This window comes from Sus scrofa, chromosome 7 (assembly GCF_054392235.1).
Source record: "Sus scrofa isolate SSC_HxYL_T2T_F1_AM1 chromosome 7, Sscrofa_HxYL_maternal_Yorkshire_Landrace_v2.0, whole genome shotgun sequence".
Lineage (NCBI taxonomy): Eukaryota > Metazoa > Chordata > Mammalia > Artiodactyla > Suidae > Sus > Sus scrofa.
The window spans coordinates 134,361,119-134,385,933 of record NC_139389.1 but is presented as its reverse complement, the minus strand read 5'-3'; the positions used below and the strand labels follow the sequence as shown (position 1 = coordinate 134,385,933).

General features: G+C 54.5%; 2 protein-coding genes across 9 annotated transcripts in view; one reads left to right on the top strand and one right to left on the bottom strand.

Moving 5' to 3' along the window:
- The window catches only part of TECPR2 (tectonin beta-propeller repeat containing 2), a 100,027-nt gene that overhangs the window by 10,484 nt on the left and 64,728 nt on the right, over positions 1-24,815 (bottom strand). For 5 of the 8 annotated variants that reach the window (XM_021081652.2, XM_084970199.1, XM_084970198.1 and 2 more), the window contains 4 exons: positions 22,167-22,407; positions 21,174-21,263; positions 19,473-19,706; positions 10,662-10,810 (listed from right to left, as the gene is read on the bottom strand). In XM_021081652.2, coding sequence (XP_020937311.2) covers positions 10,662-10,810; positions 19,473-19,706; positions 21,174-21,263; positions 22,167-22,407 — 714 coding nt within the window. Of the gene's footprint in view, positions 1-10,661; positions 10,811-19,183; positions 19,707-21,173; positions 21,264-22,166; positions 22,994-24,815 lie in introns of all 8 variants that reach the window. The other 3 variants (XR_014811377.1, XR_014811378.1, XR_014811376.1) reach the window with 3 other exon arrangements.
- On the top strand, positions 1,193-5,151 carry LOC102168085 (uncharacterized). Its single transcript, XM_013978425.3, has 2 exons — positions 1,193-4,582; positions 4,698-5,151. Exons 1-2 carry the CDS (start codon positions 3,270-3,272, stop codon positions 4,906-4,908), a joined length of 1,524 nt encoding a protein of 507 aa, XP_013833879.2. The 5' UTR covers positions 1,193-3,269; the 3' UTR covers positions 4,909-5,151.

Here is a 24,815-nt window from a genome sequence, read left to right as displayed (position 1 = left end):
CCCTTATTCTCAGGCAGCACCGTGGGTCCATCAGACAACAGGTGGCAAGAGCCCCGGCACAGCACCGAGATGCTCAGAGGGTTAAAGGCACACGGAAAGGAGGGAAGGGGGCTCTGGGGAGTTGGAACCCCGGCGCGTGGAGCTGGAGGGGACCTACACCCACAGCTCTCAGCTCTGGACGTGCGTCCAACCACCTGCGGGCCTCTGCCAAGGCCAGAGCCTCCCCGGCAGCGACTCAGAGGGAACACACATCTATCCTTCCCGTCGCTTTTGCAGGAACAGAAAAGCTCACACCTCCCAGGGAGAAAACAGCCACCAACGTTGGAAGCGGGAGCGCAGAGGACGCAGCAGGGCCTCGGAGGCTGAAAGCAGCGCAGCAGCATGAGCGGTGGGCGCAGCGACCCCCAGCAACAGCCCAGCCAGGCCGCCGCGCGGGGACTGCCGTCAGCCAGCCTCGGACCAGCCCTTCCACCAGGACCACCCGGCTGAGGAAAAGCACTGCGTGGGGAAGACACAGTGGAGACAGAAAGCAGGAGCCCAGGGCTGCAGAGACCGCGAGGGGAAGAAACCTCAGAAACATCCTCGGGGACAGGAGGGGACAGGATGACCTCGAGACGCATCCGGAGCAGCCGGCAATCAAAGTCTCAGCACAGAAATAGCCCAACAGAGGGTGAAGAAGAGAGCGCAGAGCATAAAGGGAACGGGAGAGAGAAGCTAAGAACAGCAGAGGCCAGGATGTCCACAGCCTGGCACAGAAAGAAGCAGGACCCCCACAAGGAGCAGCAGAAACAGGAGGGCTCCGGGCAGGGAGGAGAGAGCCGGTGGGGATCGGGGCACGTTCCAGAAGAAAGGCCACAAGCACAGCCCCCCGTCGGCCCTCTGTGACCCCTCCCAGCCTGCTGCCCCCAAGGGCCCCCAGGCAAGCACGGATCTCTGCAATGAGACTAAAGTTCGTGTGAATTGATCATATAATATGCATTATTTTCTTGCCTGGCTTCTTCACTCAACATGATTATTTCATCAGATTTGGAAAATTTTCAGCTGCATCCCCTCCCGTCCCGCCCTCTGCTCTCCTCTGGGACTCTGACCACATCTACGTTAGGTCACACGAAGTTGTCCTGTGCCCACTGATGCTCTGCATGTTTTTTCCAGTCTCTTTTCTCTCTGTTTCAGTTTGGAAGGTGTGTTTTTTTTTTTTTTTTTTTTTCTTTTTGCTGCACCCACGGCGTTTGGAAGTTCCCAGGTCGGAACTGAATCTGAGCTGCAGCTGTGGCAATGCCAGATCCTTAACCCACTGTGTCCGGCCAACGATGGGACCTCAAACTCAGAGACAATGTCAGGTCCTCAACCCGCTGAGACAGAACAGGAACTCCGGGTTTTTTTTTTTTTTTTTTTTTAAACCTAATGTGAGCAATCTCTCTCCCACCCCCCAGCTTCTAGAACATGAAGGATTAAGTCATAACAACTGTTCTAATGGCTGGACCGTGCATTCCATCACCGGTGTCATTTCTGTCACTTCTATGGACGGATTTACTGTCCTTCGTTGCTGGCGACACTTCCCTGTGTCCCTGCTTGCCTCTCAAACTCTGACTGGATGCAAAACAAGGTGAATTTACCTTGTTGGTGCTGACATTTTTGCGATTTAGAAATATTCCTGAGCTGTGCTCAGGGATGCTGTTAGGTTACTTAGCAACAGGCTGATGCTTCTAGGTCTTGCTCTTAAGCTCTGGTCACAGGATGAGAGCTGCATTTAGTACAGGGCTGACTTGGCCCTGGAACGGAGGAAAATCACAGGGGGTGTGACATGGGGAGCTTCCCACGCTGCGGGGTGGCACCGAGAGCCAGTCCTGGCTCTGTCTGGGTCCTGAGGCATTCCCTGCAGTTCTTCCTGGGGGCTCTCTGCCTGGCCTTGGAGGCTTCCTCCCCTGTTCTGCACTGGGCAGCAGCCTTGCGGGACCCTCCCTCCGAGATCCTGCCTCCTTGCGCTCCCTGGAGTCCCAGCCTGTCCCCTCAACTCAAGGAGCCCGGTCTGGGGTCCCCTCCCTGGGCTGTAACCTGTGACCGCAGGGTTCACCTCATTTGTTTCCTGTTTCTCAGGGATCACCGCCTGTTGTCTGAGGTCCAGTGTCTTAAAAACCACGGTTTCATAGGTTTTGTCAGATTTTTAGTTGTTGCAGGCGGGAGGGTAAATCTGGTCCCTGTTATTCTGGGCTAGAAGCAGAAATTCATTTAACTTAACTGGCCTAAAGCTTCGGATGTCACATCCAAGTGACATTCCTCCCGTGTGGGGGCTGTGCGGGGTCTCCCGCATGTCCTCTAGGTGAACTTCAGAGCTCCTTAGAAATGTCAGCTATTAGTCTTGCCAGAAGCAGAGCACAGGAAAGAGAACATTCTAGAACTCCTTCAGCCTTGCAGAGGCCAGGCTAGGAGCCAGGCGGCGGGTCTCCGAGGCAGTGAGACGTGAGGCCAGCAGAAGTAAATCGTGACCCCCGCTGGGAGGAAACAGGTTTCTGAGGGAAGACTAAACTGGCTCCTGGGAGCCCCTGGTCTTGGGGTAAGTTTTCCCTCCATTTTAAATGGGCAAAAAATATTTTTTGGAGTATTTCAGTTTTTCTTCTGCAGTCCTGAATCTGCTGGAAGGCAGAGGAGGTGAATTCACATTTCTGTGAGTTTTCTTTGTGCGAGGCACCTTCTATACATGACTGAATTTCCCTCCCGAATTTTATTATGGAAAGTCTGAAACACACCAGAAAGCTGAGAGTTTTCCAGGCAACACCCAAGTGCCTACCACACCAATAACAGTTTGCTTACTTGTTTTTTCACATACCCATCTGGCCACCCTCCTGCCAGCTTATCTTCCTCCTGGAGGCCCCTCGACGTAAGCTGCAGACACCAGCACAGTTTCCTCTAAACACTTCAACAGGTAAACCCTTAACCAGAGCCCAGCGTGTGTTTGCAGGTCTGTGCTGGGGAAGTTTACACGCCGTAAGGGTACCCAGGCCAGGGACGTCCTTCCATGAGTCTGGAAGCAACCCCGGGCCCTGCCGGTCCTTCCCCTGCCCCCGCCGCAACTATGGGTATGACCTCCGCTGCCACGGTTCGCTGTCGGACCTGGCCTGGAGCTTCAGGTAACTGGAGCCCCCAGGATGCCCCCGGAGGGGACTTCCTCACGCAGGCCAACGTGAGACTCCTCTGCACTGCGGCACTGGTCCCTCTCGTCCCCTCCGCCCACCACTGCACTGTGCCGCCGTCACCACCCCCCACTGCACATGCTGGCTCCTCCTCCACGTACCGGCCCTGACTCTGCACTGACCAGGCTGTCTGCTGCCTGCACGTCCTCCCCCTCCAAAGTGTCCCCCCTGAGGGGGTCTGGATGGGGGGCCGCCTCTTGGGATCCAGTCTCCCATTGCACCTCCTCCGCCATCCTGCCCTTAGCCGCAGCAGGACTCATATGCAAAATCTTTCCTCCCAAGAGCAGAGGTGCTCGGTGGGAATTTGAGGAGCCTGCCACCTGCTTCCCAAAAGAAGGAGCCCCTGCTGACTCTCACCAAGGCACTGGCCTCGGAATGCTGAGACAGGGCCTGGTGACTGCCACTAGCCAGCCGGTCAGGGCCACCCCTGGAAACCACCAGAGAAGGAGGTGCTTCTGTGTCCTCTGCACTTGGTCAGTGAAGAAGCCAACACAGACAGACTCAGCGAGCGTGGGTCCGGAGGTCGGAGATGAGCACGGCTCTGGCCCCTGCCCTCAAGAGCGGCCGACCACGGCAACCCCGGGGGGGCCCAGCCTCCACGCCCCCCAGCCAGCACCCTCCCCTCCGGCCTGCGATGTCCAGAATCTCAGGGCTGTGCAGGCCAGGAGGGCTGCACGTGGCTCCTGGGGACGGGCAGCGCGGCCCTACCCCAGGGTCCTCTCCGCAGCCCTCTGCCCCTCCTCCCACCGCCCCATCCAACTTCCAGGATGCGTCCTCCGGCTGCCCTTGGCCGCTGACCGCGCTCTCCCAGGGATCTGCCCAGCCCCTTGGCAGGTTCCCCCGAAGACAGGTGGACCAGGCGGCCTCTGCGCCACGGAGCCTCGCTGGCCCCCGCTCACTCAGGCGTCAGGGTCCCGGCCCGGGCCGCCCTGCCCTCCTGTGTGGCCGCACGCCCCCCTCCTCCCATGTTCCCGAGGCCACCTGGAGACCCTCCCAGCTCGGGCCCGCAGCTCTGGGAGCCCGGGGCTCGCTTTTCCGCTGTGTGCGTCGCTGCGGCCACCGCGGGCACGCCCTGATGGCCTGGAGGACCAGGGTGAGGAGTCCGGGCACGGCCGCCGACCGCCCGAGCTGGGAACGTGCTTCCTCCAGGTCACACTTCCCTCGCCTCCGGGGACGGTGCTGAGGACGCATGTGCCGAGTCTGAAATCTGAATTCCTGCGCGTGCGGTGGGAAGACCTAGGGTTCAGGTTTCTACGGACGAGGGCTCAGGAAGGCGCCCCGAGCAGAGGGGCTGCACCGTCGCACACGGCTCGAGTCCTTTGTAAAATACACCTCCTCTCCCCCCGCGGACACAGACTCTTCCTGCCCATACGGGAAACACGAAAATGGAGGTGAGCCTTACAATCACTCAGAATCTCCTGATGAAAAATAGCACTTACTCTTTGTCCAGGCTTCTCCTAGGTATTTAGTGGGATTTTAGCATTTCCTGTTTTTGCTTTCTTACAGATCTGGAGCCACACCACGCACAGCATCTCCGAGGACAGGGTGGGTGCGGTATGAGCAGAAACCATTTTCTGGCATGTGCGAGGGGCCCTGGGTGCTGCCCACGTCACCCTCTATCCTAGTGGCAGGTGGGCGGCACCAACCACCCTCGGGCCCCACAGGAGGCAGGGGGATGTTTCTGCTAAGTGGCAAAGGCCAACTCCAAAGCCACTAAAGCCACGACACCACACGGAACACTCTCCTGTTGACACCCGTCAGGAAGATTCTAAATGGCCTTTCGAAGCCCACCCCGAAGTGTTTATAACTGTCACTGTGCCTTGCTAAGTGGACCCTGCACGAGGGGGGCGCTGCACCTCACCCCGCCCCCGCCTCACTGTCTGAACATGACACCAGCAGGTTCCCACTGCCACAAACAGCGGAACAACAGACAGCTTTTTTTTTTTTTTTGCTTTTTAGCGCTGAACCCATGGTACATGGAGGTTCCCAGGCTAGGGGTTGAATCAGAGCTACTGCTGCCGGTCTACACCACAGCCACAGCCACGTGGGATCTGAGCTGCGTCTGCAAGCTATACCACAGCTCACGGCAACACTGGATCCTTAACCCACTGAGCGACGCCAGGGAGCGAACCCCCAACCTCATGGTTCCTAGTCGGATTTGCTTCCGCTGTGCCATGACGGCAACGCCTAAGATAAGTTTTTATTTTTATTTTTATTTTTAATTTTTTTTATTTTTTATTTTTTTGTCTTTTTGCCATTTCTTGGGCCACTCCTGCGGCATATGGAGGTTCCCAGGCTAGGGGTCGAATCGGAGCTTTAGCCAGAGTAATACGGGATCCAAGCCGCGTCTGCGACCTACACCACAGTTCACGGCAACGCCGGATCCTTATCCCACTGAGCAAGGGCAGGGATCAAACCCGCAACCTCATGGTTCCTAGTCGGATTCGTTAACCACTGCGCCACGACGGGAACTCCTAAGATAAGTTTTTAAACGTTGCGTTGGCCACACGGCAGTCTATATCAGTCTGGGTTTCCCTAGTTTCTCTCTTTTCCAGGCAAAGCTGTAGTTCAGGGAGACGGTCTGACCCCAGCGGCCGGAGGGGGCCTGTCCACACAGGAGGACTCGGCTGGAGACCCCACCACGTGAGGCCTGGACCCCGGCTGAGCTTAGGAAAGAGTGGAGACTGCTCAGGAGGCAGAGGGTGACGAAGGGGAGGGCGGAGAAGACCCCTCTGAGGGAAGAAGGGGGCCTGTCCTGGGGGCGGGGGTGGCCTCTTCTCTCACCAACCCACGTGCCCAGTCCCGGGCGCGCCCACCATCAGCTCTGCAGGCTTAGGACGCACCTCTGACACGGACCGAAAGGTCTCTACCTGAAGCGGCAAACGCCAAAGAAAAGAAGCCGAACACAACTATAAATACGTCTCCAAAGCCTTCCAAGTGTCAGCAAGGCTGAAAATGGAGTCATTTGCCTATTTTGTAAAAGCTTCACCTCAAAACTACTACAGGAGGGAGGTTCTACCAGGGGAGGGACCAGGACACAGAAATGGAGGAACTGCCCCTAACTTCAGAGGATCCTGGGCCCTTTGGCACCGGTTACTGCGTCCGCTGCTTCAGCTGCACACACCCCGACCTGGAGACCAGGGCGCTCACGTCCAAGAATGAATAAAATGCAGGAGAGAGAGGTCAAGTCTGGTCTGGAAACACGGAAACCCCATTTACTCTCCAACACTCGGATTCAAGCAAACCGTCCTGGCCTTTAACCCTTTAATGGGGCCTTATCGCCCTCCTACTGCTGGACTCATCCTCTCTCCTCTGGACCCTCTGCAGCTGTAAGGTTACTTTTTTTGTGTGGGTTTTTTTTTTTTTTTTTTTTTGGCTGCACCCGTGGCATATGGAAGTTCCCAGGCCAGGGGCTGAATGTGAGCCTCAGCTGTGAGCTACACCACAGCTTCAGCAACACCAGATCCTTAACCCACTGCACTGGGCTGGGGATGACCTGGCAACGCCATAGACAGGCTGGATCATCTACCCCCTGAGCCACAGTGGGAACTCCAAGATTACTTTGAAAATCACTTTAAAAGCAGGCCTTGTCCTAAGACATGTCGGGTAAGGCTGCAGAGCCCGAGCTCGGTGCCTGCGAGCTCCATCACGGCCCTGCAGCCCATGCCCCGGCCCAGGGCCTGGGCCTCAGTGGGGCTTTGGGAAAAACAGCAAAAGCCCTGTGCAAATGCAAAGCCTGATTTTTCCCCAGAGGAACCAATCTTTTATCTACAAATTCCACAGCCAAGTAAGTGCGTCTCTTCTAGAGAACACTGAAAGCTACTGAATAAGAAAATGTGGCCTGATTCAGTGCAACTACTTGAAATAGTTCATGTTTTAACAGCCTATTTAGCAATCACCACTTTATTCAGAACACAGCTTGGAGGCCCTTTCATGTGGATTTGTTCTATTTTGGCCATTTTTTCTGGGTAAAGCTGTTGATCTCCGCAGTCAATAGAGGGCTCCAAGCATAGCTTCCTCCCCCAGTTTTAGCTTTGCTTCCTAGAGGTTACTCTAAAAGCTAAATGGAGAAAGAAAGAGGAATTCAGGGTTTCACACAGTCCTTGATGTAACCCCCCCACTGGGCTAGGACTCAGCCGGGGGCCCGAGAGGGGCGCAAGCAGAGGCGGGGCTGGTGGGGCCCCACCCTCCCGCATCCTGGCCCCTGGCCTGTCGGGAAGAGACTGAGGCCAGGCACGTAGGTGCCAACCTGCCCAACCATGTCCTTCACCACCACCCATCGTGCAGAGCTCGCTCTTCCACTCAGCAGCCATGGATACCAGAACCTGACTAGTGTCCATGAGGACGTGGGTTCGAGCCCTGGTGTTGCTCAGTGGGTTAAGAATCCAGCGTTGCCCTGAGCTGTGGTGTAGGTTGCAGATGTGACTCGGATCTGGTGTTGCTGTGGCTGTGGTGTAGACTGGCAGCTGCAGCTCTGATTCAACCCCTAGCCTGGGAACCTCCATATGCCACGGGTGCAGCCACCAAAAAAGGGGGGGGGCAAGAAACATTTTCCGTGAGGATGTAGAGAAATTGGAACCCTTACACATTGCTGGTAGAGCATAAAATGTGTTTTCCACTGTGGAAAAGAGCGTGGCAATTCCTTTCAAACTTAAACATACAATCACCATACGACCCCACAATTCCACTTGAAAGTTCTTTTGTTTTTCGGTTTTTTTTTTTGCTTTTTGGGGCTGCACCCGTGGGATATGGAAGTTCCCAGGCTAGGGGTCGAATAAGAGCTACAGCTGCCGGCCTACACCACAGCCACAGCATCACCAGATCCTTAACCCACTAAGCGAGGCCAGGGATCGAACCCTCATCCTCATGGATCCTAGTCAGGTTCATTTACCTCTGAGCCACGGACAGGAACCTCCACTTAAAAGTTATATACCCAATTGAACTAAAACTGCATGTCCAGAGTCTTGTACATGAATGTTCACAGCAGCCAAAAGGTAGGACGGAACAACCCACATGCCCATCAGTTGATGACTGGACTAACAAAGAGGCGGTCTAGCCATGCGATGGAATACTACTCAGTCATGAAAAGGAATGGACCGTCAACAAATGTTACAACGGGGATAAACTTTGAAAATGTGATGCTAAGTGAAAGAGGGCAGACAAAAAGGCCACAAATTGTATGATTCCATTTACATGAAATAGGAGACTCCAGGATAGGCAGGTGCATAGAAACAGAAGGTAGATGAGCAGCTGCCAGGGGCTTGGCTGGGGGGTTCTGAGAGAAAAACGAGTGACTGCTGATGGGCAGGGGGATTCTTTTCGGGGTGATGAAAATGTTTCAGAATTGGAGAGCAGTGATGGTGGCACACCTCTGTAAATATACTAAAGGATACTGAGGTGTACGCCGTAAGAAGGAGAATTACATCTCTTCAAAGAAATACAGCTGTTTAAGAGACAAAAAAGAAAAAGCAAGGGGTTGACAACGACATGCCAAAGGAGGCAGGTAACAGAGAGGAGAACGCGAGAACAACACTGAGACCGACCCCCACCCGGTGGCCTGTCGCTGCCACTGGGCACCGGCAGCGCTCAACGCTCACAGTCTCCAGACGCGGTGCTGCCCACCCCCCTCGGACCCTGTGAGGAGGGAGATCCACGAGGAGCCTCCCTGTGGCCACAGCAGCGAATCAAGGGCCTGAAAGAGCCTGGGGCCCAAGTCCTGTCCAGTTGTCGGGTCTCCCAGCACGGGCCTGGGCGTGCTGGGCAGGACTGGTGGTCCTCGTGACCAGCCCTGCACCTTGACCTCTGCGGCCCCTCCTCTGAGGGTTCATGATGCTCAAATGTGGACAGAGATGAACACAGGCTCTGACCCAAACACTTAAATTCCTTCTTGTCTCCAAGTTAGCATTTTTTTTTTTTTTTTTTGGCTTTTTAGGGCCCACACCACAGCATACGGAAGTTTCCAGGCTAGGAGTCAAATCAGAGCCACAGCTGCCGGCCTACATCACAGCCCCAGAAAGACAGGATCCACGTCTGCGACCTACACCACAGCTCACGGCAACGCTGGATCCTTAACCTACTGAGCGAGGCCAGGGATTGAACCTGCGTCCTCATGGATCCTAGACAGGTTCGTTAAACGCTGAGCCACGAAGGGAATTCCCATTTAAGCATTTTTTGTTCCAGGACTAACCACTGCCGTGCTGTCACCGCTGCACGTGGCAACTTCACATTTCTTCCAACAGAGTCACAAAACAGGGTCCCACAGGAGTTGGAGCAGATAACTCTCATTAAATCACAGTCCCTAATTATCGATTTTAGCAAAAATCCACTTGGCATAGTAACCAGGCCCATTAGATATTTAAGGGTAACTAAGCAGTACACTCAATTTGACTTCCGCTTCTGATTTGAATGGTGGATCAGTCAAGAGAAAAAGAAAAACATTTAGAATACACGGGGAATTGAAATAGAGCAGGGGAAGGCAGGGGGCGCAGGGGAACGAGAATTTCTTCAACACACCAGGAAGGGCATTCACAAAATGACAGATTACCTCCACGACAAGATTTTAAGTGAGTCTCACCTTCTTTTCTACCCTTTGGCCATCATTTGATCTTTTAAACTTTTAAAAGTGTTTGCTTGCTTTTTATGCCTGCACCTGTGGCATTTGCCCTAGGGGTCAAATTGGAGAGCAGCTGCGGTCTACGCCACAGCCTGGCAACACGGGATCCGAGCCACATCTGTGACGTATGCTGCAGCTTACAGCAGCTTATGGCTTACCGGATCCTTAACCCGCTGAGTGAGGCTAAGAATCAAACCCACATCCTCACAGAGACAACACTGGCTTCTTAATCTGCTGAGCCCAAACAGGAACCCCTGACCTTTTTTTTTTTTTTTTCACTTTTTTTTTCTTTTGTCCTTTTAGGGCCACACCCATGGCATGTGGAGGTTCCCAGACTAGGGGTCTCATCGGCGCTGTAGCCGCCAGCCTGTGCCAGAGCCACAGCAACGCCAGATCCAAGCCGCGTCTGTGACCTACACCACAGCTCACAGCAAAGCCGGATCCTCAAACTACTGAGCAAGGCCAGGGATCCAACCCGCAACCTCATGGTTTCTAGTCGGATTCGTTTCTGCTGCGCCACGACGGGAACTCCGGGAACTTCTGATATTTTTTTAAAAAAATATTGCTCAGTTTGTAAAAAGTTAGAAACAAAATATTTTTATTTTGAGAGAGAAAAAACTTAAGTGTTGGTTCAGGTAACCTTTAACAATCTGTTCAGCTCTAAACGTCACAAAAATCGAATTCCAGGTTAGGGAAGCCAGCGAAGGAGCGTGTGCTGACCCGGGGCACACCGTGGTCCCCGGACCTCCCAAACCAGGCCTCGGCCCCCACTTGCTGGGGGCCCCCTGAGCAGGCACGGTCCTTCCCCGACAGCAGCATCCCGACAGTCTACTGAGGAGGGCAAGTTGGTTCCCTACCTGGACAGGCGGCTCGATCATGATCCAGGCCGGAAGCATCAGACTGGGGTTCAGAGGCTGCGTTCCTACACGGAAGTAAACGCCACCCCTGGAGTCGCAGGCCCAGACGTGCTGGTTTCCACACGACAAGCTCGTCAGTCTTACGGTTCCTGCAGACAAAGAGAGTGACATGGTCCACTACGGTCCTGCGGACAAACCAAAGCACAGGCGCTAATTACTTTCGCAAAGTGACGCATCTCTCATTTCATCTGTGAACTCTGGTTTTCTATTTCAAAGGAAGCGATGCGGCTGCGTTTGCAGTTGAACTCTGTTGCTTAAGCACATGACTGCGCGCAAGTGACCCAGGCCTCTGGCTGCTCGCCACCTGCTGGGCGCCACCCAGCAGCCCTTCCGTGCAGTCAAGAGGCCGCCGGCCCGGTGCCGTGAGCACCGAGCACGGGGAGTGAAGGTGTCCGAGCGGGGGCCCGACCATTCGCTGCATCAGGTACGGGACTGGGACCAGCGGATCGAAGTCGTTCTATTCGGGACAAGGGAGCTCACCTGTATGGGTGAGCGTGATCTTCATTAGAATTCAGACTTAGCCCCCCAGAATCTTCGTTTCCCTTTTCCCATTTCTCCTTGTTGATTAAACCCATTTTAAGAGGAAAGGAAAAGGGAGGAGTCTCTAAAGAGAAACTACATTTGATTGATGGTCCACCCGGAAAAAACAGCACCGGCCAGCAGCTCCTGAGCCTGAACCCAGCAACGACGATGCGAGGCTATCACGGCCCCGGTCCCTACATGAGGCCTCAGGACTCAGACACAAGGGGTCTGCGTGGAGGCCAAGGGTGGACGGGGGTCTGAGCCCAGGCCAGTCCGACCCCTTCGCGTCCCGTGTTCAGTTCCACCCGTTCCGACAAATGCCTATGCCTGGGAAAGCCCTGCCCCATCAAGTTACGGAAGGTTTTCATTCCCCCGGAAAGTTCCCTGGGGCCCCTTCGGCCCCCTCTGCCCCGAGGCCACCACTCCTCTGATTTCTATCACCAAGATGAGCTTAGCCTGGTCTGGACGCTCCCAGAAACAGCATCTCGGGGGTGTGGGCCCCGGGCCCGGCGGGAGACCCTTTCGTCGTGGGCGCTGTGCCACTGCATGGACACGCCACAGGCCGCTCCTCCAACAGAAGGACAGTCGGAGGGTCCCCTCCCCCTGAGGAGCAAGGCTGCGAATCACTCGCGGGAGACTTGGCTGTGAACACGCGCGCGCGCGGCGCCTCCTGAACGACACTCAGGAGAGCTCAACTCGGACGGAAACCGCCAGCCCCCGAGTCACGATTCACGCCCTCAGCAGCACCCCTGTTGGCGGCATCTCCGCATCAGCCATTCCCCGGGGGTGGGGGGGGGCGTTAGGCGGCATCTTGGCGTGGTTTTAGTCTGCATTTCCCCGAGAATGAATGATGCCGAGTCTTTCCACGTGCTTACGCAGCACCTGTACATCTTCTACTGTGAAGTACCTGTCAAGTCTTCTGCCCATTTTTCAAGTTGGACGGTTTGTCGTCTGATGACTACGTAAGAGGATGAGTCATCATGACTTTAAAACAGAGACGAGGTGGGGCAGCCAGTCCCTGGCAGTGCTGCCCTCGGCCACCCCACACGGGTGCCGCCGGCATCCGATGACGGCCCGTGCGTCTGCGCCAAAATGTACAGGCACGGGTCCTGTGACCAGGAAAGCGTGCAGGGGCGTTTGGCTTAAAAGCACTAAGCCAGCACTGCCGGAAGCCTCTGGGTACCCTCTGGACGTGTCCTAAAGACGGTGACTTCCCTTACGGTGTGTTTGAAAACTCTTACCACGGAGTAGACAGACATCCCAGACCTCTAACACCACATAGAAAAGATCTCGGGAGCTCCCGCTGTGGCGCAGGGCGTTAAGAATCCCACTGTAGACAAAAAAAAAAAAAAAAAAAAAAAAAAAAAAAGAAAGAGTTCCCATCGTGGCGTGGTGGAAACGAATCTGACTAGGAACCATGAGGTTGCAGGTTCGATCCCTGGCCTCGCTCAGTGGGTTAAGGGTCCGGTGTTGCTGTAAGCTGCGGTGTAGGTTGAAGATGCAGCTCAGATCTGGCACTGCTGTGGCTGTGGTGTAGGCTGGCAGCTGTAGCTCTGATTGGACCCCTAGCCTGGGAACCTCCATATGCCACAAATGTGGCCCTAAAAAGACAAAAAAAAAAAAAAAAAAAAAAAAAAAAGAACCCCACTGCAGTTGCTGAGGTGGCTCAGGTTCGATCCCTGGCTTGGCACAGTAGGTTAAAGGATCTGGCATTGCCACAGCTACGGTACAGGTAGCAGCTGTGGCTCAGATTCAATCCCTGACCTGGGAAGTTCCATATGTCATGGTGCAGCCATAAAAATGTTTTAAAAATTAAAAAAATAAAAAGATTTGTAATGATGAAAATCAAGTACTTTAGCAGTAAACTCCAGAAATAGCTAAGAAACAAATTCTAAGATACTAATTAAAAAACAGTTTTATGTTGGCTCTTCAACCTGTCCTAACAGGAGGAGCTACAGGTGGTCGCTGCTTTCATGAAAGTTACATGGCAAAAAACCACACTGGGTCAGCGTCTCAGAATTAGCAGCGGATACCACCACCACCAATGAGACGTGGAGCTCACGGAACAAGGCGAACGTTCTTTCAGGACAAATATAAAAGGCTGTTAGAACATACACCTCAGCATATAAATCAGCTTGTTCTGAACTGAAGACACAGGTCAAAGAGGCAAACACTTGATGGAGGGCCTCCCAGGGGCTGTGTCCCCCACTGAGTGCACGTGCAGGAACCCCCCGCCCTCGCTGGCCCTGGGGGTTAAGGACAGTGGGCTGCGAGCAGAAAGAAGTGACCTCGCTTCTGGACTGAGGTGTGAGAGAGCTGGCGAGAGGGCCTGTCAGCTGTCCCCTGCTGCAGTGACCACGACGGTGGAGCTGCAGAGCACCCCGCAGGATCAGAAAGCTGCTGGCGTTGCGGGGGGCGGGGGGAAGGGCGAGGAGACACCAACACAACAACTCGAAAAGACTGATGGGGAGAGAGCCAACTGTGTGGGGGCAGAAGGCCACGTTGCCTGAGCTAAGTCAACAAAAGCTGGGGCCCATAATGGCAATAATACTAATCTGGAGTTCCCGTCATGGCTCAGTGGTTAACGAATCTGACTAGGAACCATGAAGTTGCGGGTTCAATCCCTGGCCTTGCTCAGTGGGTTAAGGAGCCGGCGTTGCTGTGAGCTGTGGTGTAGGTTGCAGACGCGGCTCGGATCCCATGTTGCTGTGGCTCTGGTGTAGGCCGGCGGCTACAGCTCCGATTTGATCCCTAGCCTGAGAACCTCCATATGCCACAGGTGCGGCTCTAGAAAAAGGCAAAAAGACAAAAAAAAACAAAACTAATCTGACTAAGGCAGACACGCTGCCTCACATTTTATTCCCCCTCCCCCCAAAAAGTTTTAATTACTATATTCAACAGATTAGATATTTTTCCTTTAAGGTTGCTAATGTGGGATCTCAGTTCCCAGACCAGGGAACCTGGGTCGCAGCAGTGAAAGCACCAAATCCTAACCATTAGGCCACCAGGGAACTCCCCTAGCATTGCTTTTTAAACATACATTTTAGAACAAGAAGTGGGTGGCATTTATCTCGTATTTTGTTATTTATAAAACACTTCTCTGCATAAATTACTACATAATGTAATCCTATTTGTTACCTAAAGGCATGAACTGACACTGAATATTTCTTCATTAAACACTGTGACCAGATAAACTACAAGTTGCATTAGTTTGCTAAACATTCCAGTGCCTGACACACGCATACGTATGTGCATTAGAAATGTTATGAGCATCTTAAATGTCTGCTAAATGATGCAAATTCTCTTCCAAAAACTAGGACTGCCATAAACCACAAAATTCCATATTCAGTCTATACAAACGGGTTCAGTAACTAGATATTTCATTGAAGAATTCTCTTAATTTAATCTCAGAGCAGCAGCTGACTTGGTAATTTGTACAGGGCAGAAAAGAGATACTTGGCTAAAGCCGTCCTTGAAATGGAAATTTCTGCTTGCCGTGTGAAGACTGGTTCCGGACTTTCCATGACTTGGAGCTGCCCAAGGTCACTGCCGGCGTGAGGGAATCCAGACCACGCTGTCAGCAGTGGGAAGACGGCTTCCGCTCCTCGTCTTCGGCTCAGAACACTTGTGAGCAAGAGGCCAGGGCAGAGGAGAGGAGCAGGAGAACCTCATCCCCGAGCAGCTGTGATGAGCCCAACACTTCCTGCTTCAGCCCCTGGGCAGGCAGGTGGCAACTCAGAGCTGGACTCGTGGATGACGGGGGAAGAGCCCCGTCCCTGCGGGGCAGGCGGCTTTATCTGTGAGTATCAGTAACAAGGAGTCAAAACGCACAACCCCAGCATCACTTAGAAATGCAGCCACAAAGAACAACGCTCCAACCGGCTCCTCTCCTGCCGAGCGCGGGTATGGCAAAGCTCGAGGCCCTGCCTGCAGAGCCCTCCACCGCCAGCCCCTGCGTGTCAACGCCTCTCGGGTCAGGCCGACTGATGGCTGGAACAGAGTAGGAGCAGGATGCTCAGGAGATGCGCCACGACGGAGATGCTGACGGAGGGACGGGAAGAGCAGGGAGGACATGAGGCCGTGGGAAGAGGGGCAGGCCCCAGCATGAAGGCCTGGCACCGGGGAGGAGCAGCGGTTCGTGGCTGGAGACCCGTGGGGGGGCTGGGCTGGGCTGTCAGGGCGCTGCCGCCACCCAAAGACTGGCACTCAATTCGAGGGCCTTGGAGCCACTAAACCTTGAGGATAGAGCCCCTGAGCTTTAGGAAGAGCTCAGGCAGTGGTGCTGGGAGGCAAGCACACCTGCAGCCATGACGTGGTTATGCAGCAGTGCAGGTGTTCAGGGGACACTAGCCCTGGCCATGGAGGGAGGGCAGCAGAGCAGAAGACAGCCCAGGAGACCTGGGCGGAAGGAGGAGACACTGCTGAGCACACTGGCCAGCAGGGAAGCTCCAACAGCCAGAGAGGATCCTGCCTTTCCAGCAGGAATCAGTGCGAGCAGAGGGGTGCAGTCAGGAAAAAGAGGACATTTGGGGCCATCAACAAAATGAAAAGACAAGCCTATGGAACATGTATGCAAATGATATATCCAACAAGGGGTTAATACCAAAACTACACAAAGAACGCACATAACTCAGTATCAAAAAGCAAAGAATCCAACTGAAAAATGGGCAGAGGGCCTGAGTGGGCATCTTTCCAAAGAAGACATGCAGATGGCCAACAGGCACAAGAAAGATTCTCACATCACTAAGCATCAGGGAAATGCAACTCAAAACCACAGCAGCGGAAACGAATCCAACTAGTGTCTGTGAGGATGTGGGTTTGATTTCTGGCCTTGCTCAGTGGGTTAAGGATCCGGTGTTGCCGTGAACTGCAGTGCAGGTTGCAGATGTGGCTGGGATCCTGTGTTGCTGTGGTTGTGGTGTAGGCCAGCAAGTAGCTATGATTGGACCCCTAGCCTGGGAACCTCCATATGCCACAGATGCGGCCCTAAAAAGCCAAAAACAAAACAAAACAAAAAAACAAAAACAGACAAACAAAAAAAACCCCCACAAACCAAAAAACCCACAATGAGCTATCACTTCATACCCATCAGAATAGCTCTCATCAAAAAGACAACAAATACCAAGTGTTGACAAGGATGTAGAGAAAAAGGAACCCTCCCGCCCTGTTGGTAAGAATTTAAACTGGTGCAGCCACTAGGGAAAACAGTATGGAGCTTCTGCAAGAATTAAAAATAGGACCATCTGGACTTCCCCTTGTGGTGCAGTGGAAACGAATCCGACTAGTATCCATGAAGATGCAGGTTCAATCCCTGGCCCCGCTCAGTGGGTTGGGGATCCAGAATTGCTGTGAGCTGTGGTGTAGGTTGCAGACTCAGCTCAGATCCCGCGTTGCTGTGGCTCTGGCGTAGGCTGGCAGCTACAGCTCCGATTCGACCCCTGGCCTGGGAACCTCCATATGCCATGGGCGTGGCCCTAGAAACGGCAAAAAGACAAAAATAAATAAATAAATAGAAATAAAAATAAACAAGATGAGTGAATGAATTAACAAAACAGAAATAGACTCAGATACAGAGAACCACTAGTGGTTACCAGACGGGAGTGGGGGAAAAATTATGAAATAATTACAAAGATGAAATGTATAGCACAGAGAATGTAGTCAGTGTTTTATAATAACTGCACGGCACATGATCTATAAAATATCAAACCCCTATATGGTATACCTGAAGCAAATATAATATTGGAATTCAAAAAAAAAAGGAGTGCATTTAGGAAAGAGAAGTCCGCTGTTGGACAGAGCCCTCCAAGGCAGAGCCAAGTCTTGAAAAGGCGGTGTCCCCCCTGCTCCCTGCTGCGAGCACCACCACTGCCAGCTTTGGAAAGAACGACGAAGCATCACAGCCAAGCCCAGGTGAGTAAGCAAGGCAGCACCTGCTTACCTGCTACCACACCTCCTGTTCACGACAGTCGGCCACACGCTGCCTGCTGACACAGCCTGTCACAGACACTCTCTTGTGGGGTTCTGGGCAGGGAGCGCATACCTGAACTCAAAATCTGCACCCCTTCATAAAAATAGGGAACCCCTATTTAAAAAAACCCTTAATTCCCGGTTTGTCCTACAGGCTACACAGACCATCCTGGAGAGTGCAGGACAGCTGGGGCCTCAACCTGCCTTTTGCGGCACCTGACCCTGGCATAGCGGAAGGCTGGCACCCCTCCTGCAGCGCCAACTCCAGACTTGCTGCATTCTCCCAGGATGCTCAGAAAAGGGTGAACGGGGTCTTCAGCCATCATCTCAGTATCACCGGTAACTCAGGTAAGTAAGAGCCGAGGCCCAGAGCGGGGTAAAGACTCAGACAGGCAGCTTTGGGTAAATGTCCCCAGCAGCAGTGTCAGACCCGGGCCAGCAGCCCCCAGAGCCTGACAGTTAGGCAGCGTTCGGCAAGTCCCACTGCCTGAGCCAGCTCACATGGCTTACACAGGGTGCTTACCTGCAGCATCTCTCCGGGGCGGGGCTGCTGTTCCCTTAGAAAGGTGAGACGGTAGCCCTGCAGTCCAGCCAGGGCCCAGCCCCGCACGTGGCCAGCACGGCTGCAGCTGCTCTGTCCTGCCTCTGCCCCGAGTCCCTGCCCTTCTGCCTGACCACCTGGTGCCCGCTGTCTGTATAAACCGTTCCAGACAATTCTGCAGGCATGAGGGCGGGCGGCTCCGAGAAAGCCTGCTGCTCCTCTGCTCCTGCCCCGGCCCCGGCCCCAGCCCCAGCAGGCCTCCGCCGCAGGTGCTTCTGGAGGGTCAGAGCTTGTCTGGAGCTCAGGACAGTCCTGTTCCGTCCGCCTCCCGCTCTGACTGGAGACTCGTTCCCGCCAAAGCGAAGCTTCTCCCCTCCAAAGAACGGCCACTGGCCCCAGAGGAACCCAGACAGGCGCCTCAGCGAGCTGGAAGGGAAGCCTGGCCGCAGCCCCTGCCGTGCATCGGCCTGCTGCGGAGAGGGGCCGGGCAGAGCGTGGCTCCTGGCTCGCGACCCGGGTGCTGCGAGAGCACGGCCTCCTGCCCCCCAGGATCACACACCGAGCCCTGGCCTTTCTCCCCTAGAAGCTCCCAATCAGGCCAGCAGGACCTCTGCATCAAGGAAGGGCTGACGGGGCAGGGAGGAGGGTCGCCCAGAGTCAGCAGTCGGGGCCGTGACCAGTGCAGCCTCTGGGCCGTCACTGTCAGTAACGACGGCTGGCAAACACTCTCAAAAGCTGGACCGTGACCGGCCCTCCAGGCGCTGGGATTAGGTTCAAACACAGGGGGTGAGGCCAGAAGCCAAGTAATCAGAATGACCCCGGACTCCTCTGAGCTGGGGAACAGGGCCTGCTTCTTTAGTCGAGAACTAACCTGCTTCTTTGGCTAAACTGGATCATGACTGGGGGCCTCGCTGGGCAGGGGAATGACGTGGGGTGGGCACATCACGAGACGAGGAGAGGCCGTCAGCTGGAGAGCCGGCGGGGCTGCAAGGGAGGTGGCCTGCCCCTCACTCCTTGTTTTGGCCTCTTTTTAAGTGAGTACACGAGGCTCACCATCAGACATGAAACGCCTGCAATCAGGGATGGAACACTGGCTGTCCGTTCACCAGGGCGGGACCCCTGGGCAAGGGAGGACGCCAGGGCTCACAGGGACCCTCTGGAGCTGCCTGGTGCAGCCTCTGCCTTCGGACAAGCCAGCCCTGCAGAGTCTCTCCCGCCAGGGGACAGCCTCCTGCTGTGGGCTCCCTCTGTGACTTGTTTCGTGGACTAGGAGTGAACTGCTCTTACACGGCATCAGGCGACTTGCGGGCTCGGCACCCGTGAGGGGAGACGGAGAAGGGCGGCAGCAGGAGACACATGCCCTCCTCGGTCCAGCCCTGGCCCGCTGGGTACCACCCCAGCCGTGGAGGAGCCAGGGAAATGGGCCGCTCACCCTGGCTCTTCCAGACGCAAAGGGCTTCAGGCGGAGCAGCAGAGGCAGCTGCATCAACAGTGGTTCCTCCAGCAGGTCTGACCCGCAACTTTCTCCAAGAACGTGCTCCTTCAGGGCCCTGAAAACACTGCCCCGTACAGGGCAGCGAAGTAACGCTCACCACAGAACTAAGAAGCCCTGGCAGCTGCAAGAGTGGCCAGCGAATCAGTGTCCTGAGATCCAGCCACTGTCATACAAGGATTCATGCATGCCGAACAGGGCCCCGGGAGCTGGGTGACGCTGGCCATACCTAGCTGGGAAAGGTCCAGCCTCGTCCAGTGCATGCCCGTGGGGCAGCTCCTGGACAGCGTCCTGATGAACACCTGGCCCAGGCTGTCCAGGGCCCACAGGGCATCTTGGCAGGCAGCGTAGGCCCTCATCTCGGCATCGGGAGGCAGCTGCACGGTGGACGGGCGGGACCAGGCGTGCTGGGAGCTGATGCTGTACAGGTCCTTGCTGCTCTGGCTCAGCCACAGGGAGCTTCCTGTAGAAGAGTTGGCGGGGGTCACGGGTGGCCCGGCTCCCACTTGTCCCTGCTGCACGGCCGGACGCCACGGGGCAGGAGACACCGTGAGCAGCCAGCTGCAGAGACAAGCCCAAGACACTCTAAAGTGGGAGGCAGCAGGGCTTCTGTGATTTCACGGAGGCTACGGTGTGGGCTCAGCGGCCCTGACCTTGGACGTTTTCTAACGAACTGAGACATCTTTAATGTGGTGTGTTCACCCGTGTCCTGGGGGAGTAAGGCTGGTATGGGGCGGCGGGGGCAGCAGGGCGGGGCGGTTTCCCAGCCTGGGGAGGCGGCTGCCGGACAAGGCTGGGGAGCCGGGACGTCTTTTCTCTTTTTTGGCTGCAACTGTGGCCTGTGGAAGTTCCTGGGCCAGGGACCGAATTCGTGCCACAGCAGCGACTTGAGGCACTGCAGTGACAACGCCGGGTCCTTAACCTGCTGCACCACAGCGGGAACTCCCTGAGTCTTTTAGGTTTAAGTCAGTTTAAAATGCAAACCACCCTTGGGGAAGTTAAAACCTCAGTCCAATGTATTATCTAAAGTATTATCTAAAACTTGGGGCCTGAAATGGTTTGGAATTCAAGATATTTTGAATTTTGAAAACCTAAGGTAATGGGCTTGTCATATATTTAAAAAACAGCCCCGATGCCGGGCTGCACCCCCCACCCTCTTGAAGTGTGATAACACTCCTGCAGCAGAGCGTGTCCCTGTCACAATCAGCAGGATGAACAAAGACTGGGGGAGCCTCGCGTCACTTCAGGTCAGGTTTTGCTGCCAAATGAATTTATGCCCCACTCAGGAAATACGCTGTGGTTTTCAGAGCTTACTCTTCAGAACTGCAGGCAGAACGGCCTGATAAGAAGGCCTCTCACTGCACTGAGCTAGCCAGTCCTAGAGGGCTCGGGACTCGAACCCACCGACTCCTCCTCTAAACCAGCCTCAGGGTGCCTTCTCATGGGACCCTCAGTGCACTTCCAGCCCACGGGCAGTTGCATCGCTTCTCCTGGCTCCAAACCCCAGGCTGCGGGAGCAGCTGTGAGCCCTGAGTGGAGTGGGAGGTCGGTCGAGGCTGTAAACCAGACAGAAGGGCCTGTGAGGAGCTGACGGAAACCACAGCAGAAGGGGGGGGGCACCAGGCAAGCCTGGTGCCCACTGGGCCCGTGCTGTGGCCCCCGTGACATGGAAGTCCCCAGCTGCTGACGCAGCGGCCACCCTAGGCCCCCCTGCTTCAGAAGGACACCTCGCCCTTAGACCCCCTCTCCTGGGCAGGCCTGGCCAGCTTCGGGGGCCCTCGCTCAGCCAACGAGGGCTGCCGGCCTGTGACACTGCCATGCCAGCCTCTGGCGGCCAATGCCACGCCCGCCCCAACCAGGCCACAGTCAGACCCTGGTTTGAGCTGTTCGAATGGCAACCCATGCACATGGATGATGGTTCCTAACCGACCTTCCTTGGTGGGAGCGGTGGAAGCCAGCACAAAGGCCCATTTTGTTGCAGAGGCCGTCCCACGGGGAACAACGTTATTCCAGTAAGTGCCTACAAAGAAGAGTGGGGAGATGGTGTAAAAGAAAGAGAATCCACACTGGAGCTTGAGCTCTAGACGCCAACTGGTCCTCGGGACCCGCTTCCGGCTAGTTCCAGAGTGTCCTCAACGCTGGGAGGAGACCCCAGCCAGCCGGCAGGAATCAGCCCCTTGCTGCTCTGAACCGCAAGAGGCCGAGCCACCGTCGCCCAGGCCTGGGGGAGGAGGGCTGGAGAAAGCCCACCCACACAGACGAGGTCAATGTGGACTCCACGCACACGCACAGATCTGGCCAGAGCCCGGGTTCCCAACTGTGCCGAGATTGTCCCTCTAAGAAATGGACTGTTCTCTTACTAGACTCCAGACCTGCTAGGTCTGGGAGGATGTTTTCATTTAAATGGAAATTATTAACGTAAAAATGAATTCCATGCATTCTCCTCCTATTAGGTTCCTAGTGGAAATAGATCACACACCATCCAGACACTGGTATTCAGATTTAAAAAAGGAGCAACACAAAGCATAAACAATGCCTCCATTATCTTTTTTTTTTTTAGGGCCGCGCCTGTGGCATATGGTTCCCAGGCTAGGGGTTGAATGGGAGCTGCAGCCGCCGGCCTACACCACAGCCACAGCTACATCAAATCCGAGCCACATCTGCAACCTATACCACAGCTCATGGCAACGCTGGATCCTTAACCCACTGAGTGAGGCCAGTGACTAAACCCGTGTCCTCATGGATCCTGGCTGGGCTTGTTGCCGCTGAGCTGTGATGAGAACTCCCAGAATGCCTCCGTTATGAAAATACTATTGGCACTAAACTATCTTTTCAGGTTGAGATCCTAAAGCTTTTCCTTAAGGGCTGGCTTTAAAGCGAAGCTGCCTTAGAGCCGATGTGGAAATGAAAGTAGTTCACCTACCGACGAGACTTCCTTTAGCCACGTGGAATTCGTTCTTGCCAGAGGAGATCCAGACGCCACTGCTGTTGACCCCGAGCAGGCTCGGCTGGCACTGAAGCTGCTGAGACCAAAACGCCATGCGCAGTTTATCCGCCACCTTTTCGACAGGCACCTGGGCCGCTGTGGCCACCGAGTGTGTGGCGTGGATTATGGTCTGGAACAAGCTGCACTGGTCGAATACCACGTAGTCTGTGATGCTCACCTGGAGGGGGAGCCGGGCAGACACCCTGCTCTCAGTGCAGCTACAAGCGCCTTCTGTATGCCCACTGCCTGAGACAGAAGGCCCTGGCCCCGCCCACCACACACCCGAACACTCGTGTGTGCGCGTGCTCGTGCGTGTGAGCATGCAGTGCAGCAGGCCGCCACGTGCGGAGGGGCGGGCACAGGGGGCTGGAAGACGCCCACCTCTCACTTTATACACTTTCACACTGCACGGGCCTGTTACGACGAGCGTGTGACATCTCTGTGATGAGCATCACCCCACGCACCCTGAAAGGCTTTCATTCGAATCAGTGAGAGAGGATTTTTTTTGGCCATGCCCACACCACAGCTGTAACCAGAGCCACAGCAGGGACAACTCTGATCCTTAACCTGCTGAGCCACAAGGGAACCCCAGGTTATTTTGCCACCCCCCCCTTTTTTTTTTTTGCTTTTTAGGGCCCACCCTTGGCACATGGAGATGCCCAGGCTAGGGGTCAAGTCGGGAGCTACAGTGGCTGGCCTACGCCACAGCCATAGCAATGCGGGATCCAAGCCACAGCTCATGGCAACACTGGATCCTTAACCCACTGAGCAAGGCCAGGGATCAAACCCGCAACCTCATGGTTCCTAGTCGGATTTGCTTCCGCTGCGCCACGACAGAATTCCTATTTTGCTTTTAAATTCCAGTATTTCCAATGGGCAAGTGCGTACAATATTCAGACTCACAATGTGGGTTGAAAGAAAAGCAGTATGTAAGTGGGGTAACGAAGCAACTGGCCTAAACTGGGCCTGTTCATAACTGCGCCAGCAGAGCAGCACAGACTGTCCTAGGCGTGCACCAGGCCCAGCTTCGAGAAACGCTTTCCCGACAGGCATTTCTCCAGGGCGCCGCCCTCCAGGCAAACCTCTCCCTTGCTGGGCAGCTCTGGTTGAGGCAAGTTCTAAGACGGGTCCAAATCCGACTCGGCCCTCCCCCAAGGACGGCCTCGTGCCGGCCACACTCCCAGGCCGGGCACAGGGAATGCTGAGGGAACGTGACCTCGTTTATGATTGGGTGCTTGAGGTATGAAAAACAAAAGGAAACTACTGCAGAAATCAGCACGTCATTACATGTACGAATACTGCCCTTTCTTATCTGTGAAAGGGCCCGACAGACCAGGAGCAAATGGCATTTCCACGTCGGGACCCTGAGGCCCTGCTGCGGGTGGCCCGGCACACCGCCGACCCGGCTGGCAAGGAGCCCGCGGCCCACGGCCGTGCTGCCGGGTGACAGCTCGGAGGCTCTGCCCTCCCACGGGGTGTAGGAGGCCAGGCCCCACAGGAAGCCTGTGACAGACTCAGTCCTGGCACTCAAGAGCTGCAGATAAGCAGGATGCGAATTTAAAAAAGAGGTTTAACAGCCAAACATAACACTGGCTCTAGCACTGCAGAGAAACCAATCTCATCATAATTAAAATAACTCTGCTTCCAAACACCTCAGCCATGATTCTGTCAAATTAAATTTCTCTGAAGGTAATATTCTGAATATTTAGATAAAATGATATTTAGGAGCTCCCATTGTGGCTCGGCAGGTTGAGAAACTAATACCCATGAGGATGTGGGTTCAATCCCTGGCCTCACTCAGTGAAGCATCTGTATAAATTTCCTTTTTCTTTTTTGGAAGTTCCCAGGCTAAGGGTCAAATCAGAGCTGCAGCTGCAGGCCTACGCCACAGCCACAGCAGGGGGGATCTGAGCCACGTCTGCGACCCTCAGCTCATGGCAACGCCAGATCATTAACCCACTGACTGAGGTCAGGAATCAAACCTGTGTCCTCATGGATACCAGTTGGGTTTGTAACCTGCTGAGCCACAATGGGAACTCCTTTATAACTTTTCAAATAGTATGTGGCATATGGAATTATATATATACATAAATATATATGAATATATATATAATATATATATGAATATATTTGTATAATACTTGTCAAAGAGTATATATATATATAACATATTTATCAAAGAGTAAGTTCACTGGTGGCTCAGTGGGTTAAGGATCTGGCATTGTCACTGCTGTGGGCTCTGGTTTAATCTCTGGCCTAGGAACTTATGCATGCCACAGTTGTGGCCAAAAAAGAAAAGAAAAAAGAAAAAAAAAGGCCAGAAAAACTGGAGTTAAGAATCCAACTGCCACAGCCCAGGCTGCTGCACAGGTGTAGGTTTGATCCCCGGCCCAGCACAGTGGGTTAAAAGATCTGGTGTTGCCACAGCTGTGGCATAGGCTGGATTCAATCCCTGGTCTGGGAACTTCCAAATGCCGTGGGTGCGGCTATAAAATTAAAAAATAAAAATAAAAAAAAGAGCAAACACAACTTACTTGGAGTTCCCGTCGTGGCTCAGTGGTTAGTGAACCCGACTAGCATCATGAG

Excerpts from the sequence above, each read along its gene's own strand:
- LOC102168085 (XM_013978425.3), top strand. The coding sequence starts at position 3,270 with ATGCTGGCTCCTCCTCCACGTACCGGCCCTGACTCTGCACTGACCAGG. Across the intron at positions 4,583-4,697 it reads CGGGAAACACGAAAATGGAG|ATCTGGAGCCACACCACGCA; the intron begins GTGAGCCTTACA and ends GCTTTCTTACAG.